This window comes from Emydura macquarii, unplaced genomic scaffold, assembly GCF_026122565.2.
Source record: "Emydura macquarii macquarii isolate MOO-44397 ecotype Brisbane River unplaced genomic scaffold, CSIRO-AGI_Emac_v2 contig_3511, whole genome shotgun sequence".
NCBI classification, from domain to species: domain Eukaryota; kingdom Metazoa; phylum Chordata; order Testudines; family Chelidae; genus Emydura; species Emydura macquarii.
Genome location: NW_027133648.1, coordinates 174,477 through 194,677, shown reverse-complemented (window position 1 = coordinate 194,677; position 20,201 = coordinate 174,477). Strand labels below are relative to the sequence as shown.

The window sequence follows — 20,201 nt, the reverse complement described above, 5'->3', positions numbered from 1 at the left end:
GCATTGTCCCAGGTTAATGCTGGGTTACTCCCCTCCCCCCTTACTACAAGTCTCTTTCCTACACTCAGTCTCTGGGCTTGCGAGAGGGGAAGTGTTGCCCTGAGAGGTGCCCAAGGGCTGCTGTGTGAGTGTCCCAGGTGAGTGGGGGGTGGGGGGGGGGGGGCGGCCCGGGCTGGCTTTGTGCCGCAGTGTTGAAAGGATCCCCTGGCAGACGGGTACAGACGTTCCTACATTGAAAGCAGAAAACCAACCTTCCTGCCTTTTCAGCTGGGTGCTTAGCCACTGGGCTGAGCTAGTTCAATAAACTGAGGAGCACTGGTCTGAGGGTGCAGGGGGCAGGTCGAGGTTGGACATTAGGAAAACATCTGTCACTAGGGGGTGGTGAAGCACTGGAATGGGTTACCTGGGGAGGGGGCGGAAGCTCCATCCTTGGAGGTTTTTAAGGCCCAGCTGGACCAAGCCCTGGCTGGGATGGTTTAGCTGGGGTTGGCCCTGCGTTGAGCAGGGGTGGCACTAGACACCTCCCGAGGTCCCCTCCAGCCCTGCTCTTCTGTGAGTCTCTCAGATGAGGAAAATATTCTCTCTGCACCTGCAGAAAAGGGCGCTGCTGTCATAAGCTGGGGTTGGGGCCCTGCGCTGGCTCTGGGGCCAGGTGCTGCAGCCAGCCACCCCGGACTCCCTTCCCAGCTGGCTGCAGAAGTGCTGCTTCGTGTCCTTGCCGGATTCCAGGCCGGGGCCTTCCCCGCGGGTGTGACTCCGGCTCGAACCGCAGCCGGGGCGATCTTGAACCAACCCGCCCTTCTTTAATGGGGGTTTTTTGATCCCTGATTTTTACGCAGCGGCAGCGAGCGCCAGGGGACTCCAGGCAGCCCCCGCCCTGTGCCACGGCCTTTCCCAGCTCCGCTCCGGGCGCGGTGGGCGAGGGGCGCCCGGCTGCAGGGCCCGGGGGCGCACGGCGCGGCGCGGCGCGGCTCGGCTGCCGGCTCGGAACAAAGGAGCGCGCCGCAGTGCGCGGACTGGCGAGGCTGGGCAGGGACCGAGCTGCCGGCGGCGCCCCGCGGGGCAGCGTTTGCGTCTGGGCTGCGCTAGGCCGGCTCGGGGCGCGCCGGGCTCCTGGCCCCGGGCCCCGCTTCCCTCCCGCCCGGAGCCGGCGCTGTGCGCGGAGAGCGCCCGGCGGGGCCGGGGACCAGGCGAGGGGCGCTGCGGGGAAATGGCTGCGGCGGCTTCTGCGCCGGAGGTAGGACGCGGCCGGGGCCGCCGGGCGGGGCAGGGGCGGTGCCGGGCCTCACCCCGGGGCCGGGGGGCCGGGGCCAGGGTCCGGACCGGAACCCACCGGGGATTAGTGGAGCCAGCAGCGCCTCGCGGCTTGGAGATGCTGCAGCTGGGCCTGCCGGCCGGGGCGCAAACCAGGACTCCTGGGTTCCATCCCTGCCCAGCGCTGCGAGGGCAAGCGAGGGGCTGAGTCGGGGGGAGGGGAGCCAGGACTCCTGGGTTCCATCCCCAGCTCTGGAAGGAGAATGGGGGTCTCGTGGATGGGGGGGTGAGAGTTGGGGCTCCTGGGTTTTGTCCCTGACTTGCTGTGGGACCTGGCCGTGAAATGGGGCTAAGTGAAGAACGCCCCCGGTGCTGGGCTGGATGAGGGAGGCCGGGTGCTGAGGGAGACGGTGTCATTCCTCCCACGAGCTGGGTCAGGGTAGCTCCGTCCAGCCTGCTGCCGTTCAAGCCCCCCGGCTCCCCGTGTCTGCAGAGGCACCCCTGGCTGCAGTCCCTGCCTTCCCAGAGCTGGGGCTCCCCGCACACCCCTCCTGGAACAGCCAAGCCGGGGAGGCCTTTCCCTGGCTCATCTCCCATCAACAGCAAACGGCACCACCCGCTTCCTCCCGTGGAGCCCAGACGGGCCTGGCGTGAAGGGTGCGGAAACCCTGGGATGCTGGAACCACCAGTTCTCTCCTGAGATGTATGCTGCCCGGTTGCACTGCACACCGGGTTGCTGCAGCGCGCCCCAAGGACTGGTGGGGCCCGCGGGAACCCGCCTGTCTTGGTGCTGGTTAGATAGTGTTGGTGTGGTAGTAGCACCTAGGAGCCCTGGGCGTGGAGCAGGCCCTCCCCGCGCTCGGAGCTGCACAAACGCAGAAGAAAAAGAAAGTCTGGGTCCCTAGGAGCTGGCAAGCTAAGTACCAGCCAGGAGACAGCAGCTGGGGACAGACAGATGGACGGGGGAGCATGAGGACACAATGCGGCAGGACGGGTCAGCGGGGCAGGCAGCGGGCTCTGTGCGCCGGCAGCTGACCCGTTGTCATGTGTTGTCGCGTGTGAGGGGCACCGAGGGGTTTGGCTGACAATGTCCCAAGTTGGGGAGGGAAGCTGGTGACACGGGCGGGTGGGAGGAGGGAGCCGGCAGCTGCACGCTGAAGGAGAGGCTGGGTGGGCAGGGACGGACTGAAAACAGGGAGTTCATGTCTGAGCCAGTGGAGAGTGATGTGCTCAGAGCGATGGGCTAGGAAGAGCGGTGCCTCCGTCCCCCCGGGCCCGGTCTGGGGCTGGCTGCCATGGGCTGAGCAGGGAAGGTTTTGTTCTCCAGGGGCTGGTGACCTTTGAGGACGTGGCTGTCTATTTCACCAAGGAGGAGTGGAAGAAATTGACCGGATGGCAGAGGCAGCTGTACCGCAGGGTGATGATGGAGAATTATGGGCTGGTGGCCTCGCTGGGTGAGCTCCTCGTCCAGCCCTTTGTTAGCAGCAGCAGCAGCCCCCAGCTCGGGGCAGCACCACTGGCTGGACCCGCCCTCCCCAGAGTCCGGTTGTGGGGACACCGCCACTGGACAACCCCTCCCCCCCCCCCGGGATTCCTGTTGTGGAGAAATGTGATTGAAGGGAACAATCATGGGGCCCCGTGGAGATCCCTGCTGGCTCCCCCACCCCGAGCTCTGAGCTTGGGTCTCACTTGGGCCCGGTTGTGCCCGGTGCCAGGCGCTGAGCCCAGGGGAATGGCTTGTTCCCAGCCCCCAGCCCTCGCCTCAGAGCCTTGGTCAAAGCATGGCTTGTGCAGGCCTGTCCGAGCGCTCCAAGCACGGGCGGGCTGGGGAGCCCTGGCGGGGGGCGATGGGGTGGGGGGCAGGGTGCGAGGGGAGAGGCCATCTGGGCCCCGGGAACGCTCTGACTGCACCTCGCCCAGTCAGGCCCCTCGAGCGCCAGCTTTGGTGACCGTTTCACACCTGACCCCAAGCGTGATCCCGGAGCAGCCCAGGGGAGCCTGACCCGAGGCCCCGGAGGAGAACAGGAAACCGACTGTGCTTCTCCCCCCGGCCCAGGCTCTGCAGGCCCCAAACCTGAGCTGGTCTCTCAGCTGGAGCGAGGGGAAGAGCCGCCTGTCGGGGCCGGCCAGGACCTGCAAGCCAGGGAGAGTCCCAAAGGCCCCATGGCAGGTGAGTGAGGCAGACACCTCTGTCGCTGCAAACTCCTCCCGGTTCCCCGCCCTGACCGTAGCTGGATGGCCTGGCGTGCCGTCCCTGTGTGTTCCCAGCTCCCTGCCCGCTCGGCGGGCCTGCCGCCCGCCCCCCTCGCCCTGGGCTGTCACGTACACCTGGGCGGTGTGGGTGCATGATGCCCCAGGCGAATGGCCCGGGTGTAAACGGCGACACAGGGCCCGAGACGGGAGAATCAGGCCCGTGTTTTCCAGCCTGCCCATACGCAGCTGTAGCGACTGCACGTGTAAATGGCCAGATCCCCATCTAGCCGGTGTAACCTGCCTCTCCAGTTGTCACACGTGCACCTGCCAGCGCTGGGTCTGCATTCCTGCTCCCGGCTGTTCCTCGCCCCAGGCTTCACCTGTTCACGTCTCTCCCTGCCTGCCCCGCTCGTTTCCCAGCCTCAGCCTGGCGTGTCCCCGGCTCCCACACCCACCGGCCTCTCCTGTGCCTCACCCCACGGCTGGGATTGTGTCCCACACTCCCGGGCTGGCTGGAGCCCTCGCCTCGGTGGGCAGCTCTCCCAGCCGCGTGGCTCCCTGGGCTGCTTCTCCACCCAGGGTTTAGCGCCCACATCCCAGCAGGAGATGGCCGAGCTCTGTCCCAAAGTGCCCCGCGCTGGTGACTTGCCAGGACCACGGAGGCTGGATCTTTACTAGGAACTCCCAGCCGCTCGCTGTATGCAACGCAGGCCGGGCCGTGGCCGTTGCTAGAGGAAGGTGCAGCTCGCCTGCCCTTAATTCTGCAATTAAGAGGCACCGTGGTCTGGGCGTGTCATGGTCTCATGACGTCCCGCTGCCCAAAGCCGCCCAATGGGGTGGGAGACCAGCTGCTGGAGCAGAGGCTGAGGAGGGGATGGGCGCCCCCACACCTGGATCACAGCCTCTCCTCAGGTGCTCGTTCGGGGCTGCACGTGGAGCTGGTGAAGGGGGAGGGTTTCCGGTGGGGCTGGAGCTGGGACTGCTGGGTTGTTATTCCCAGCCTGGGGAGGAGAATGGGACCTGCTGGCTGAAGCAGGGAGGCTGGGAGCCAGGACTCCTGGGTTCTGTTCCTGGCTCTGCCAGTGTCGTGTTTTGAGACCTTTGGCAAGTCACTGCCCCTCTCTGTGCCTCAGTTTCCCCAGCAGTAGCTGGAGTGCTGCGAGGCCCAGTGCCTTCGTCTGAGACGTGCCTGCTGCCTGCCAGGGCCGGGGCGGGGGCTGGGGCAGGGGCAGGAGGCGATACGACTGTTAAAGGAGGACCAGGGTTGGTGGGGTCCCGTTGTCGGGAGCTGCCCTGGAACTGGGTGCGGCAGAGGCGCTGGGTGTGCTGTTGAGAGCTGACGGGCTCTGTCTTTTCCAGCCGACCCTTCCAAGCGCCAGATCTCCTGCTGCACGACCACCATGGTTTCCAAGAGGAAGGAGCTCTCGCTGGCTGACCGGGTCAAGCTGCTGCAGGCCCTGGAGTCGCCCTCGGCCTCCTTGTCCAGCGTGGCCAAGCTGTTTGGCATCTCCAAGAGCCAGGCGGGCCGGATCGGCCGCAGCCGGGAGCAGATTCTGGCCGACTGGCGCACCAACGCCAACCCGCTGCGCAAGCGCAAGCGCGAAGGCAAGGGCGGGGAGGTGGAAGACGCTCTGTTCCTCTGGTTCCAGCAGGCCCTGGCCAGGGGCGAGCGGCTCTCAGGGCCCATCCTGAAAGCCAAGGCCCAGGAGCTGGCCCTGAACTCGGGCCGGGAGTTCGAGGCCACGGACGGCTGGCTCTGCCGGTGGAAGACCCGCCACAACATCGTCTTCAAGCGGCCCCACGGCGAGAAGCAGGACGCGGACGTCGGCCGCGCCCAGAGCTGGGTGAGCGAGGTGCTGCCCTCCCTGCTGGCCAGCTACAGCGCCGAGAACATCTTCAACGCCGACGAGACGGGGCTGCTGTACCGCGGCTACCCCGACCGGCCCCACGCGCCCCGGGACCCGCCGCTCCTGGGCAGCAAGAAGGCCAAGGACCGCATCTCCGTCCTCTGCTGCGCCAACCGCGCTGGCACGGAGAAGAGGCGCCTGCTGGTGGTGGGTAAGAGCCGGCGGCCGCGGTGCCTGCCCAAGGACCTGCGCACCCTGCCCGTCGCCTACGCCAGCTCGTCCAACGCCTGGGTGACGGCGCACATCTTCCAGGAGTGGGCGCTGCAGTGGGACCGGGAGCTGTGCCGCGACCGCCGCAGGGTCGTGCTCTTCCTGAGACACAGCAGCGCCCACCCCCGGGAGCTGCAGGCCAAGCTGCGCAACATCAAGCTGACCTTCTTCCCCCCGCACACCTCCAGCATCACCCAGCCCATGGACATGGGCGTGATCCGCAACCTGAAGGGGCACTACCGGGCGCTGGTGGCCGCCAAGGCCATCCTGAGCCCGGAACCGGGGCGGGCGGGGTGGGCGGCAGAGATCGCCGGGCGGGTCACGCTGCTGGACGCTGTGTACATGCTGCACCAGGCGTGGAGCCTGGTCCGGCCCGCCACGCTGCAGAGCTGCTTCCGCAAGGCCGGCTTCCACCTGGCGCCCTTTGAGCGGGAGGAGGCGGACCTGCCGCCGCTGGCCGACGTGCCCCGGCCGCCCTTCATGAGCGAGCAGGACTTCAGCGAGTTCGTGGGCATGGACGCGGAGGAGCCGGCCGTGGGCGGGATGACCGGCGAGGAGTGCGAGCTGGCCCAGCGGGCCGAGGCCGCCGAGTGCTCGGAGGAGGACGGGGACCCGGACCCGAGGAGCCGCGTCACCGCCGCCGAGGCCCTGGCCGGGCTGTCTGCCGCCATGAAGTGGTGCCAGCTCCACGGCCTGGTTTACCACTGGGAGAGGCTGCTGGAGGCGGAGACCGCCGTGCAGATGGCCGCCGTGGCCGAGGCCAGCCAGAGCCGGGCCCCCGACTGCTCTAGCTACGCGCCCGGTGGGGGGCTGCCGGCTCCGGCCGGGCTGGGCTCGCCCCAGCTCTGGCTCCTCCCATAGGGCAGTGGGGACAGCGGGTCCCGCTCTTGCAGCGCAGCCCTCTGACCTGCACCCCACCCTGCCCTCGGGCAGCAGGGGCAGCATAGCCGGGCGCGGGGAAGGGCCGGGGGGGGCTGCAGGGCTTGGTGTCTGTCCCGTGTAGGTCAGAGGAGGGTGGGGTGGAGGGACCCAGCGCCAGGGGTGTGGGGACGCCAGGGCTGGGGGCACGGATCAAAGGAGAGCGGAGCAGAGACGGAAGGGGCAAGGACAAGCGGACGGGCAACGTGGCGTGGGGGGAAAGGAGGCTTCTAGTAACCTGGTCTCTTCCCCTTCCCCATCCCCATCCCCTCCCCCGGCGCCCTGGGGCTGGGTCTCTCCTATGAAGATGGCTCCCCCCAGGCAGGTGCGCCCTTGGAGGAGATTTCTTTGTGCCTGTGACTGGCTGGCCCTTCCCTCGCTGCAGCGAGCCCCGAGCTGTCCGGGAGCCCCGGCTCGCATGCCGAGCGTCCTGGTAGCTGCTGACGCACCCTCCGAACGTCTCGGCGACGGAAGCTGTGGGTTTGTTCCGTGCCATCAGAGCAGTTAAACACGGCAGCCGTAGCGCATCTGTGGACAGGCTTCCCTCCGTTACCAGCCCGGCCGACAGAAATCAGTGGCTAGTGGCTGGTCAGGAGGCTGGTTCCCACCGAGGCAGCACCCAGGGCTTCATTCCAAGCTCTCTGGCTGCGCGGGGAACGTCACAGCCCCGCCCTGAGCACTGAACACTGCACTTTTCCCCCCCCCCGGGGGATTTGCTCGGCGTTGGCACGAGCGCTGTCTCTGCCACGCTGGCCTCGGCCTGGGAGCCGTGGCTCTTGGAAGACTTTGGGAGGCCATTGGTGCGCTGTGAGAGGGCGGGCATGGCATCTCAGCCTAGCAACAGTTCCCAAACTGTGGTACGCGGCCACCTGCTGCTGGGGGGCTGGCCACAGAGCCTCCAGTGGCGCTCGGCCATGCAGGGGCAGAGCGCAGCGGCCCCCAGGGCAGCCTGGCCGTTCAACCCTCCCACCCCCCGGGACATACTCACAGCGGCTGGCCAGGAGCTGCTCCAGCTCTGGCTCCGCCCCCCAAAAGTTGGTGGGGGTAGTACAGGGGGTGGCATTTCATGTTGGCGGTGTGCAATGTGGTAGAGTTTGGGAACCGCTGGTCTAGGCCGATGGTTTTCAACCTGGGAGGCCGCAGACATGGAAACCTTACCGCCATTCAGAATTTCATAGGGTCTGCAAAGGAAAAAAGCTGCAAACCACTGGACTGGGCTGAGCTGGTTCCTAGATCTGCCCTCAGCAAGCCAAGGGCCCAGGTGGGGCGTGTGGACGTGTGTGGAGTCCTGGAGAGAACTAAACTGGTTCTTAGCATGGAAAATCCCTCTAGTGCAGAGCAGGCTTAGTGCATCTCAGTCACAGAAGCACGGTTAACCATTTATCTGCTGCTCCTCCACTCAGAAACATCCAGCTAACGCACCTGTCCCCTGCACCGAGAGGTACCTGCTTTGCCTGTCTGTCCCCGGGACTAGGCTGCCAGCATTGACCGCGTAAAGTAAAATAGCCGCCCAGCGATTTGGACTGCGGAGCTGCCTGCTGCTGGCTCCCCAGCGTGGAAGGAAGAGTGATCTCAGGTGTGTCCTTCCAGTCACACGAGACTCCTGCACTGGGGTTTTGTATAAAGTCTGGTCCTGCAGTGCGGGAAGGTCATTCATCCCTCGTCTCATTAATTTATCCATTAACCCTTTCTTCTGCCGTACGACAACATCGTGTGTTAAAATCTAGACCTTGTATAGACGAGCATGTCACAATCCTTGTCGCCTTTCCCACCATCCCTTGCTGATCCCTGCCGTTCCCAGGTATGCGGCGGGAGTCAATAGGAACAGGGGTATTTGTCCCCGAAGCTGACTACTGTAGGGTGACCAGATAGCAAGTGTGAAAAATCGGGACGGGGGTGGGGACAGTAGGCGCCTGTATAAGACAAAACCCTGAATGTTGGGGCTGTCCCTATAAAATCGGGACATCTGGTCACCCTACTCGTGTGTGTGTGGCCACAGACCAGAAACACAGACCTGTAACAGAATGAAATAAAGCCGATCTGTCCGAAGCAGCCAGTCCAGTGCGATGCATTGGTCTTTGTTTAATTTGCTGTTCTGATGGCAGAGGTGTCCACGCTTTGCTTTGTCAAGAGCCACGTTGGCAACGTGTCCCAGGCCTGTATTTTCACTTGGTTCCGATCCTGCAATGGGACTGGACCCCTGCATCCCTGCCGAGCCAGCCTGCTGGGGCTGGGACACTTGCTGGGGAGGGCTCTGAGTTACCACAGAATTCTTTCCCGGGTATCTGGCTGGTGGGTCTTGCCCACATGACATGGGTCAAACTGATCGCCTTATTTGGGGTCGGGAAGGGATTTCCCCCTGGCTCAGATTGACAGAGACCCTGGGGGTTTTTCACTTTCGTCTGCAGCATGGGGCACACGTCGCTTGCTGGTGGATTCTCTGTGACTTGAAGTATTTAACCCATAATTTGGGACTTCACTAACTCAGTCAGAGGTTCTGGGTCTATTGCAGGAGGGGGGGGGGGGGGAGCGAGGTTCTGTGGCCTGCGATGTGCAGGAGGTCAGACCACGATGGTCCCTTCCGGCCTCGCTGAGAGCGGGGAGCAGGACTGCAGGCTGGCTTTGCAGAGGATGGCTGCAGTGGGGCATGCTCAGACTTGGTTTAATGGCTGCATTTCCTGATCTGCCTGCTGCTCGCTGCGGGTTTCCTGTCTGTTGAAACTCTTCTGTGTCCCTCAGACATCCCACCTGGGCCGCGCCGGCTTCTGTTACCTTCCTGACACCCCGCCTCTTGGCAGCGTTTGAACTGGAAGCCTCCGGCGCTGACAGTCTTCAGTCCTGACCCCTGGAGCCAGAGTCAGGCTGTCCAGCTGGGCCTGTCCCCCCAGGAGCTGGAACTAGGGGGCGGGGGGCGTGGCCCCGACTTGAAGCAGTTTCCATCATCATCAGGGTTTCCAGTTTGGTTCAGTGGCTCTCAGCCCCCCTTTCCTCCCGCCCACACGTTGGTCCAGCCTCACAGGTCGGGCCCAGGGGGGTGGGTAATACGCTTTGACCGGTGGCTTACACCTGCTTAGGCGTTTCTGGGGTTCATTTAAACTCAAAGGCCAGGATGCTCCACGTGATCTTGGGCCCTGATTTCTGGGCGTGCTCAGCACCTGGTTCTCTGGGTTCTTATCTGGCCCATCACCGTGAGGTCTGAGCGCCAGGGCTGGCTGTTGGCCAGGGCTGAGCGCCTGTTGGCAGGAGCAGCTGGCCGAAGAGGGGAAAACCTGTGCTGATGGGGATTTTACCAGCGCACAGTCACAGCTGGGGAGGTGGCAGAGCCAGGGCACGGCTCCCCCCAAAGACACACAGGAGGAAGGGAAGAAAAGGCAGCCAGGCACCGCAGAGGGTGGACGGGCTGGGGGCTTTGCTATCGCATCGCTGAGAATTAGTGGCAGCGATGCGCCAGAATGGACGGCACGGGGCCAAGGCTGAGCCGGGAGGAATTACAGGAACTGAAGGGGGGTGTGCGAGGGGGCAGGGGACGGGCTCCAGTGGGTGCTGGCTGTGCTGTGCCCCAGAGCCTACCGCCTGCACGCTGCTGAGCCCGGCAGACTCAGACTGAGCTGGGTGCCTGGGTGGTTAATGACAGGGCTGGCAAGCCAGGCCGGAAGGGCCCATTCCATCCTTCTTCTGACCTGCTGCACGTCCCAGGCCACTAGACGTCACCCAGTCCCTGCTGCAGTAAGTCCAGCCCCTTGCGTGGCTAAAGCACCTTCCCGAAGGGCCTCTCATGGGGATTGGGAGAGGGAGAATCCACCGGCCCTGGCGGTTTGTTCCACTGGTTCATCGCTCTCCCTGCGTAGAGCTGGGCCTTGTTTCCAGCGTCAGTGTGTCTGGTTCAGCTTCCAGCCGTCGGCACTTGTCCTGCCTTTCTCCGGGAGCTTAAAGAGCCCTCAGTGCCCGGTGCTGTCTGAGCACGGCAGCCTGGTGCGCTGGGGTGCAGTGGCTGGGGGCTCTCTCAAATGGGGGCTCGGGGCAAACTGTCCTTTTGCCTCCCTCCCTTCCGGGCAGCCCTGGTAGTCCTTGGTGTCTGTCTGCTACGGAGGAAGACGACTTGGCTTTGCTCCTTCCCCGTGGGAGAGGAAAGACCCAGTTCCCAGCAGGCGGCAGTGCCAGTGACAGCGCCGTCACACGCGGGTCTGGACCTGGCCCCACGTTTTTTCATCCAAGCTTTCCCCACAGAAGAATGGGTTTTGCCTAAACAGGAATGTTCGTCTTTTTATTGCACTGCCGTTTTGGGGACGTGTAAGCAAAAAAGTGCCACTTTTCACAGCTGCCAAAACCCCAAAATGTTCATTTTTGACAAAACCCCAACAATTCCCAAGAAAATTTTTGATTAAAATCCCCCTTCCTGAGCAGCTGGATCAACCCCTTCCGGAGCAGCCCCACTGTGTCTGTGTTTCCACCCGCGGGCTGCACCCGGTTCCAGCATGCACTAGGTGTTTCTTTCTGACCCCGGGGCTATCAGCTTCTACGCCAGTGGCTTCATTGCTGAGGCTGTTTCTTTCATTCCCGTCTACCAAATCCCTGCCAGCTCCTCTCCCTGCCCATGGGCAATTGCTCAGTGCATCTCGGTGCAGGACTGGCTCTCCCCCACACAGCTTTACATGCTCACCTGGGGACAGGCCCTGTCTCTGCTCTGGTCTCTGCTTGCACCGCTGCTCAGAGCCCTTCCCCTCAGCTCCCGGAGGCTGCGTCTCCCTATGTCTGGGCCCCCTGTGCTCTCTGGATCCTGCGGGAGACTCTGCCGGCGCCGGGCGCGTTCTGTTGCACAGACTGTGGCAGCGCAAAGCCTGGTGCAGGGATTACTTGGCCGCCCGGCCTAGGCTGGCTCAGTGTTCCCCGGTGCTGGGTGCAGGGCGCTGGGCAGCCCTTGTTTGCCTGCTGGGTCCCTGGCCCTTCCCCTGGGGGCAGAGCGGCTCTGGTCCCCCAGTGCATCAGGCCAGGGGAGGGTCTGTTCTAGGCTAGGGATGGGCCTGGGGTCTCCTGCAGTCTGGGTAGCAGGGGGCTCGCTGTGTCTGGGCCCCGGGGGGCCAGGGTTTGTCTGTGGAGCGGCCGGGGCAGGGCTGCAGCTCTCATTGCACCTCAGGCTTTATTACTGCTGTTGTTTATTGATGTGTGTTACCGGACAGCCCAGCAGCCTAGTCATGGACCTGGCCCCCACGGCGCCTGGCGCTGTACAAAGGCAGAACAAGCAGGTCGCTGCCAACCGACAGACAGACAGACAGAGCCAGCCACGCTGCAGGGAAGCGCTACCAGATGAGACAATGGCGGGTGGGCAGCTCAGTCTCTGCCCCAGCCGTGGCTGGTTTAGTGCCGGCTTTGCACCCCTGGGGACCATGCGGCTTTTCTACCCGAGTCCGGCTCGCCCCGAGCAGAGGGGCCCGCCCCGGGGGCAGGCAGGAGCCGGGGCTGCGCTAGGGCCCGGCGGGACGCTGGGAAATGTAGTTCCCGTCCATCCCTTCCCACTGGCCGCTGCAGGAACAAAGCCCCCGCGACTGACGGAGCCGGTCCCGGACCAACAGCTGCGCCCAGCCGGGCCGGGAGCCCCCGAGGGCCGGGCCCTGCAGCCCCAGTCACCCGGCGCGGTGGCTCCAAGGGGCCGAGCCCCTGTGCCAGGCTGATCGGGGCGGGGACCGACCCTCGCCCGGCCCGGCCCGGCCCGGCCCCTGCGGGCTGAGCCTCCCCGTGCGCCCAGGGCGCGCCGCTGCGTCCTCCGGGCCCTGCCGCCGCCGCCGCGGGGCGCGTCCCGCTCCGGGCCGGGCCGGGCCGGGTCCTGCAAGGGGCGGGCAAAGGGGAGGCCGGGAGCGGAGGAGCCTGGCGCAGGCGGCGGGCGGGCCATGCCGGCGCAGGTAGGCTGGGGCTGGGGCCGGGGCCGGGGCGGCTGCTGGACTCGTCCTGCCTCCTGCGGCGCCAGGGAGCCCGAGCCGCGGGCGTGGAGCGCCGAGCCCGGGCCCCGCCGGGGGCTGCCCCAGGGCCGAGCGGCGAAGGGATTCCGGACGCGGGCCCCTGCCCGCGGTCAGCCCGGCCGGCGCCCTCCGCGCTTCGCTCGGCCCCAGCCCTGCCCGGCAGCGGTCCCGGTGCAGGCGGCTTTGCTCGGTCCTGGCCGGGAGTTTCCGCGCCTAAATCCCAGGCGCTGCCCCGGGGCTGGAAGGGGCCCCCTGGCTGCCCGGGGCCAGGCCCTGCTGTGGTCGGCAGCCCCAGCGTGTCAGCCCCTTCCCAGACTGATCCATCTCCATCCCCGGTGCCCTGTCACCCAGGCCCTTGGCCTGCCCTGGCTGGTTTGCTGGTTCCTAGCGCCCACAAGCCGCTGGGCGAGCAGCTCCCCGGTTTGTTTATTGTAGGGTAGCCGGTCTGTGGGAGCCGCTGGCCTGGGATTTTCGTGCTGTGTGTGACTATCCGGTGGCCAGCGCTGTCTTTCAGGGTGAGGTTCTCCCCTGCACAGCCTGAGGAGGAGGAGCCGCCTGAGGAAGTCGCACCTTTAGGGGCCTTCTGGAGACCAGGAGGCAAAACACAAAGGGCAGGATGTTGGGGTGCGGGGGAGGGGTCCCACAGGGCAACTCAGGGCAGCCCCAGAGCTGCTGGGCTGCTTCTCCGGGATCCCGCACAGCCAGACCCACGGACCGGGGCAGTGGAGTCAGAGGAGCGGAAAGGGAGCCAGGCCTGCCAGCAGATGAGCAGGATCTCCGGAGATACGCACCCAAGCGGCAGGGGCAGCCCAGGCACCTGCGCCTCACCAGGGTGTGTCTGGAGCAGCGGTAAGGCGCTTGTTCTCTTGGGGCGCATCGGTGCGGATCCAGGGGACCTGCAGTCCTGTCCCCTGCCGGGTCGGCCTCAGCACTTGTGAAAGAGGCTGACACAAACAGAAGCTGAGGCCCTCACATGCGTCAGATTGCCTCCAGCAGCATGGAAGTCAGGGGAGCGTGGCCTGGCTCAGGCACCGAGCTGGGATCATAGTTATGGTAACACACGTGGGAGGCTGAGAGGTTAGAGAAGTGCCCAGAGTTGCCTGTGTGTGTCTCAGCCCCGGCTGGGCAGGAGCCAGCGGTGCTGAGCAGGGACCGGTTGCATTGCAGGTGCCGGTGAGGTTTGAGGACGTCGCCGTCTATTTCTCCCCGGAGGAGTGGGCGGAGTTAGCGGAATGGCAGCGGGAGCTGTACCGGGATGTGATGATGGAGAATTACGAGCTGGTGGCCTCGCTGGGTGAGGATCCCTTTATTAACAGGAGCAGCTGCGTCTTCGGCAGCCCTAGGCTGGCTTTAGAGGGGTCTCCTGTTCCCGTGATGTTGGGGACCTGGGACTGCCGTGGGGGACTCATGGCATGTGGCTGAACACAGCAGAGTTGCCACCTGCTGACAGAGCTGCAGTGTTGTGGGACGTGCGTTCTGCATCCGGGCGTCGTGTCTGGGCACTTGATCCATCGTGCTCAGCTCCCCGTTTGTCGGCCCCATCCCAGCAGGGGGACGCTGACAGGCCGGGGGTGCAGCTGGGGGAAGGGGGGATAGTGCCTGCTAATTGAGGGTCACGTCCACCCGCTTATGCCTTGCTGGCCCAGCTCCTGCAGTCTCGGGACCGTCCCTGTCTGCCAGGGCATCTCCGCAGGTAGCCTGGGACCGCGCGGCTGGGTGCTGCATAGCTGCCTCTGCAGAGTTCCCCTTCGCTGGAGCGGGCGAGGGATGCAGTGGCAGCAGCTCTGGGCATGTGCCCTGTGCCCTGCACCAGCCGCCTAGTCACTCTCAAGTGCCATCAAGGGGCTGGGTGCTGGCTGGGGGGCTGGGTGGCCTGGGACCCCGCCGTCTGACAGGCAGTCCATATCCTGTCCTGGGAGTTACTGTCCAGGGGGTGCTCACGTTGGCTTGGGCTACACCAGAGAAAGCCCCATTGCTGACCGTGGCTGTCACAGCGAGGGTCAGCCAGGCCCTAGAACCGCCGGACGCGGCCCGTGTTCTCTTGCCCAGGAACAGGCTCGGCGGGCGCCAAGCTCAAGGTGTCAGCTAGAAAAGTGAAGCGGGAGAAGGCGCCGTATGTCTGGGACCATCAGTACTCGAGAGCCAAAGTCCTGACGCTTCCAGCCCAGGGGGATGATACCCCAAACCAGGTGAGACCCCCTGTGCCAAGGAGAGCAAAGCGCTGGGAACACAGAGGCTTTGGGCAAGAGGGGACCGTGGGAAAGGCCACAGGGCTGGCCAAGGGGGCGGGCACCAGAGAGAAACATCAGGGCCGAGCCAGCTACAGTCTAGGCCTGTGGGGAGCAGAAAATCTTTTTGAACAGACGCTGGCCGTCCTTATGCCCTTGTCAGTGCCTGATTTCCCTGATTTCCTCCTGAGCATCATCAGTTGCCGGTTCATGAGCACCTAGGCTTGATCCTTTGGTGCGACTCCAGGTATCCGGGCTGTTATCTCTGCACTGGTGGCGGGTCCCGTGCCTCTGTGCAGACTCCAACGCAGGCAGGGCCTGGCAGTGGGCACACACTGCTCGCGCGGGGATGATCCCCGTGGGGAGGGACGTGTGCTGTGGATTCTCTGGCTGGGAAGGGCAGTCACGCTGCTCCGACTCTGTCCCGTTGCAGGAGACATGGGCAGCTGCTCCTTGCCTGATCTGGGGGAGAAGGAATTCAGATTTCTCCATGCCCAAGACCCTTCAGGCTCCAGCTCTTAAGTGACAGCTGCCCGGAGGTGACTTTCCCTCCCTTAGAAATTGGCTAAGCTGGCTCCGTGCCTTCCCCTGCTAGGCTGCCCGCGGCCCTGGCGCAGGGGGCGATGACTGAGGGGCTCTGCCCGCTGATGCATCCCGTGGGTCTGGGAGTTGCTCAGCTGGGCTGTTCTGTGTTGCAGGAGCTGGTGACCTTTGAGGACGTCGCGGTCTATCTCACCACCCAGGAGTGGAAGGAGTTAAAGGACTGGCAGAGGGAGCTTTATCAGGATGTGATGAAAGAGAATTACGAACTGGTCGCCTCTGTGGGTAAAGATCCCTTTGCTGGCAGCAGCAGCGGTAGTAGCTCTGTTTCTGTACCCCTGGGCTGGCTTCAGTTGCCTGCTGTTCTGCAACGTGAGCGGAATAGGTACCGACCATTCTCACTTGTGCTGGGGGCAGACACGGCCAGGTGTAGCCACAAGCACAACTGCGCCGACAGAAGAATTAGATTTGTAACGCTGGGCTGAAAATCGAAGCCATTTGACAGGCCCGTAACAAACCTCGCTCTGCGTTCAACAGGAGACACCCTGGAGAAACCGGAGATTGTCTCTAGGCTGGAGCGAGGGGAGGAGCCGTACGATCCCAGAGGGACACGGGTTCCTGGGCCCCACGCCATGGGTGAGTGGGGCTTGGGAGCCGCGCAGTGACGCTCCTGGAGTCGGAGTCCCCAGGGCGCCCAGCTCCCGGCACATGGCCCTGTGTTGTGCTGGACACGGTGCCCAGCTCATGAACCTGTCTGGCCCTGCGAGTGCGGCGCCTGACGCTGGGGAGGGCACGGGCCTCAGCTCCGAGCGGCGGGCCAGTCCTGTGTTGGTCACTGCCTGGGCAGACCCCACGGGGCCTCTCCGCCCCCTTCCACCAGTGCCTGCAGGGGGATGGCTCCTGTGGGACGTGCAGGCAGAATCGGGAGGCTTGCGGAGGAGTTCCCTCTCCCAGATGATTTCACAGCATCGGGCTGTGAGGGTGTCTGCAGCCCTCCCTCCTGGCCCCGGGGAGATCCCAGTGGGGAAGTCTGGCTTGGAGCGATATGATGGGACCTTCCCTGGGTAAACAGCGGATGTGGGTGAGCGGCTCCCTGAGGCAGGGACGGTGCAGCCAGGGCGGGCACAGGAGCAGGCTCTGAACCAGCATCGCTGTGAACGGGGACTGGTCACGGGTGTTTCTGCCTGAGTTTGCCCCAGAGAGAGTCCCCGGAGGCCGTAGCTGTGCCCCTGGTCTTGGCTTTACCCCCAGCCCATGGAATAACGCCTGGACGCTCTTCTCCCAGCAGGTGGTGGGACCCGGCATGCTGATGAGGAGGGGACGCGTCGTGAGGAAGGGCCAGACCCGAGCAAGACGCTAACGGGGCGAGAGGCAGCGAGAGTTTCGCCGGGCTCGGCCGGGACAGGAGCCAGCGCGAGTCGGAGTCAGCGCGAAGGGCGGCAGGGCCAGGGGAGGCCTGTGGGGACCAGACCCGATGGACCCCCGTGGGACGAGAGGGGCGTCAGGGACTGCCCAACCAGCGCCGAGCCCCAGCGCGACGGGACCCGAGAGAGACCACGCCCAGCGCCTGAGCGCCCGGGCGGCTGCGTGGGGTCGGGGGCCCTGACTGTGAGCCCCGTCACAGAGGGGCCGTGGGGGAGGAGCCTGGGGCAGGGGGGGAAGCCAGCAGAGGAGCACGCTGCCCCCGTGGGAGGGGGGGAGCGTGGGAAGGGCTTTGGCAGCCAGGCCTTCCTCGCCAAGCACCAGCGGCAGCACGGCGGGGCGGGCGCCTTCCCCTGCAGCCAGTGCGGCAAAGCCTTCAGCAACAAGGGCAACCTCCTGCGGCACCTGAAGCTGCACAGCGGGGAGAAGCCGCACGCCTGTGCCGAGTGCGGGCGGCGCTTCCGCACCAAGCAGACGTTCCTGTCGCACCAGCGCGTGCACACCGGGGAGAAGCCCTTCGCCTGCCTCCAGTGCGGGCGGAGCTTCACGCGCAAAGAGAACCTGGTGCGCCACCAGGAGACCCACGTGCACAAAGAGCCCCACACCTGCGCCCAGTGTGGCAAGAGCTTCCTCCACGAGGGCTCGCTGCTCCTGCACCGCCGCGCCCACGGCGGGGCCCGGCCCTTCACCTGCGCCCACTGCGGCAAGAGCTTCAACTGGAAGACGAACCTCACCACCCACCTGCGCAGCCACGGGGAGCAGCCCTCCGCCTGCCGGGAGTGCGGCCGGACCTTCAGCGATCGCGGGGACCTGCTGCGGCACCAGCGGGCCCACGCGGGCAGCGGGCTGCTGACGGCCCACAGCCATGGGGAGACCTTCAGCGAGTTCCTGCAGATCCACGAGATGCTGATCTCCCGCACGCACGCCCGCAAGCCCCTGGGCGCCCTCACCAAGTACAAATGAAACCAGGCTGCAGGGCCGGGCAGCGCGGCCGGCCCTGTCTCCTTCCTGGGGTGGTAAAGACGGCCCTGCCAGGGCAGATGCACCGGTCGGGCTCTGGCACTGCGGGAACACGGCCCTGGTTGTGAGCGCTCGCCGGAGCGGCTCCTCGGAGCAAACTCCTCCCCCAAGGCTTTTCCTCCACAGGGTTATTGGTTCCCATCCGGGTAGTTCCAGACCTAGGGCACGGCTGCCCCCTTTGGGTTAGGTCCTCATGATAAAGTCCTGCAGCTCGTTCACTGAGCAGCCAGTGCTGCTCTCTGAGCCCCGACGTCACCAGCTCTTGGGGGTGGGTGGGAACAGCTCAGGCGCTGCACGTCTCCCCCCTGCCCTCCCCAGCTAATACCTAGCAGAGAAGAGCTGGAGCCTGGGGGAAATCTGGGTCCGCCCCAGGTGGTGCACAGGGCTACAGTGCTCTAGCCAGGGGCCCCGAGAGGCAGACCTCGCTGCAGGAAAGCCCACGGCTGGGGGAAAAGGCCGGCCTTTCTGAGGGGCGACGGAGGCGCAGCCTGCTGCTTGCTGCAGTCCAGGCCACGGCAGCTGACTCCAGGCTGGGTCTGCAGGAGGTTGCGTGGGGACAGTGCGCCACGCAGGCTGTTACCCTGGGAGCTTGAGAGCCAGAGAGAACCACAGAGGGTCGGTCGGTCTGTCTGTCCATCCAACAGCCTCCGTATATTGCTCATAGCCGAGCTCCGTCTCCTCTGCTGTGAGAAGCGCAGTCTGGCTGGCTGGTAAATGGCCTGTGTCTGCACGGGCTGACGAGAGGCAGCGTTGGCCAGTCTCAGTTCTCGGGTCTCGTTAAGCAGCAGGACAGGCACAGCAGAGGGTGCGGGGGAATCCACCGCTCAGCCGGTTTGCTAGCCTTGCCCGTCCATCCTAAGGTCATGCAAGTCTGACGCCCCGCGTGTCCTCTTTTCTAGAGCCATAGAAATGTCAGGCTAGAGGGGACCTCGCTGGGTCAGCAAGTCCAGCCCCCGGCCCTGAGGCAGGACCAAGGAAACCTGGAGCAGCCCCGACAGGTGTTCGTCCAACTTGTTCCTAAAAACCTCTGGTGCTGGGGACACGACCCTCCTGTGGGAGCCAGTTCCAGCACGTAGCGAGCCTGAGAGTTAGAAAGTTCTGCTAAGAGCGAACCTCCATCTCCTTCCCTCCCTCCACCTCAGCGTAAACTGGCAGCTGTCTCGGCCTGGCTAGCGCTGAGCAGAGGCTGGATCCTCCCTGCAGCGTGGGAAGGCCACGTTTCGCCTGGTCTGTCCGTGTCCCCCTCTGGTCTGCTTTGGCTGCCGCAATAATGCTGGGGTCGAGGGGGGGGGGGCGTGTTCTCAGTGTGAACCGGGGCTGGGCGAAAGAACACTTTGTGTACTAAGACTGTCAGTCCCAAAATAAAGCCCTGGTGGGAAATGTGGCCCCTTGCTGCGGGGATGGCGTGGCTGTAGCGTGAAGCAGCGTACGCAGTGCAGTTCTCCCCGCGGTACAGAGACACTTCGACGCTGGTTCAGACTGTCCAATAAAACAGTCCGGTTCTCCTGTTGTGCGTCTCCTGTTTGCTGAATGTGTGAGGCCCCCAGGGAAGTACGAGACCCGGGATCCTGCAGCCCTGGCTGCTGGGGCTTTACAGTGTGTTGGGCATGGATCTTTTCTGTGTTCTTCATGGCCCAGCCAGGTGCCTGGGCCCAAGTGTCCGTGTGATTGTCTCCGTATTGTGTGACATATTTCTGTAGGGCCGTGCCCCACCAACTCTACCCTTCCCTTTCCTAGCTCCTACCCTGGCATCTCAATGCAGCCCGCACATGACCTGCTGCTCCTGGGAGCTCTGGGATGCTCCAAAATAAAAACTATCAGCTGTCCTGGGGCAATCCAGAGTCACAGGGCCAATGGCTTTCTGCTAGCGCTGGGCAGGGAAAATAACGTCTCTCTAAAGCGCCTGGCTCTCCGATACAGAGCTACAGAAACCTTCGGTCACAGCACCAGTGCGGAACTGAGCACAGCGCGGTCAGGGAGGGATGAGAACGAGACTGAAACCCGTGGGCAGGCTGAAGGCCGTGGGCAGGCTCCTTTCCCGTGGTCAGTGACTCAGCCTTCCAGTGAAAGCGAAGAAGGGACTGCAGGATGCAGGGCCTGCTCGGGAACCGGCCTCGGCTGCCGGCCTAGCCTCCCTTTCTTCCCCCAGCCCAGCCCAGCCCGTGGGCCCGGTTCAGGGAAAGGGAGCTGGGGTCTGTCTGTGTGAGCCAGGCAGGGCTGGCCTGTCCCCCTTCCGAGCGGAGAGCAAGTGTGAAAGACCAGGACGGGGTAGGGCGGGGAATAGGTGCCCATATCAGACAAAGGAACATCCCCATCACAGCGGACCGCTGGTCCCCGGGAGCCAGCCAGGGCCGGTGCTGCCTGGGGACCGGGTGAGCCCTGCAGGGTCGGCCGGGGGGAGCCAGGGGCCGGGCCGGGCTCTGCCCTTCGCCTGCCCCGCAGCAGGCCGGGCCCTGGGCGGCTTCTGCTCACAGCCTCGGGCCGCAGGAGCGGGGCCGGGGCCGGGCGGAAGGAAGGACACCGGCGCCTGCCTCCCGGGCAGCAACCGGGCCGCT

General features: G+C 64.9%; 2 protein-coding genes across 5 annotated transcripts; both read left to right on the top strand.

Moving 5' to 3' along the window:
* The first annotated feature begins 989 nt into the window (after window positions 1–989).
* Window positions 990–6,561, top strand: LOC137145079 (tigger transposable element-derived protein 4-like). Its single transcript, XM_067535672.1, has 4 exons — window positions 990–1,237; window positions 2,582–2,708; window positions 3,311–3,424; window positions 4,807–6,561. Exons 1-4 carry the CDS (start codon window positions 1,211–1,213, stop codon window positions 6,423–6,425), a joined length of 1,887 nt encoding a protein of 628 aa, XP_067391773.1. The 5' UTR covers window positions 990–1,210; the 3' UTR covers window positions 6,426–6,561.
* Window positions 6,562–12,017: 5,456 nt separating this feature from the next.
* On the top strand, window positions 12,018–19,844 carry LOC137145098 (zinc finger protein 92 homolog). 4 transcript variants are annotated; one of them, XM_067535710.1, is made up of 6 exons: window positions 12,018–12,379; window positions 13,604–13,730; window positions 14,492–14,625; window positions 15,363–15,489; window positions 15,742–15,840; window positions 16,490–19,844. In XM_067535710.1, the coding sequence occupies exons 1-6, from the start codon at window positions 12,368–12,370 to the stop codon at window positions 17,587–17,589; spliced, it is 1,599 nt and encodes a 532-aa protein (XP_067391811.1). In that variant the 5' UTR covers window positions 12,018–12,367; the 3' UTR covers window positions 17,590–19,844. The 4 variants fall into 4 exon arrangements, with proteins under 4 accessions (XP_067391811.1, XP_067391810.1, XP_067391809.1 ...); XM_067535709.1 differs by having other exon boundaries at window positions 14,486–14,625; window positions 16,493–19,844; XM_067535708.1 differs by having other exon boundaries at window positions 14,486–14,625.
* Window positions 19,845–20,201: the final 357 nt, after the last annotated feature.

Excerpts from the sequence above, each read along its gene's own strand:
- LOC137145079 (XM_067535672.1), top strand. The coding sequence starts at position 1,211 with ATGGCTGCGGCGGCTTCTGCGCCGGAG. Across the intron at positions 1,238-2,581 it reads CGGCGGCTTCTGCGCCGGAG|GGGCTGGTGACCTTTGAGGA; the intron begins GTAGGACGCGGC and ends TTTGTTCTCCAG. Across the intron at positions 2,709-3,310 it reads TGGGCTGGTGGCCTCGCTGG|GCTCTGCAGGCCCCAAACCT; the intron begins GTGAGCTCCTCG and ends CCCCCGGCCCAG.
- LOC137145098 (XM_067535708.1), top strand. Across the intron at positions 13,731-14,485 it reads CGAGCTGGTGGCCTCGCTGG|GAACAGGCTCGGCGGGCGCC; the intron begins GTGAGGATCCCT and ends TCTCTTGCCCAG. Across the intron at positions 15,841-16,489 it reads TCCTGGGCCCCACGCCATGG|CAGGTGGTGGGACCCGGCAT; the intron begins GTGAGTGGGGCT and ends CTCTTCTCCCAG.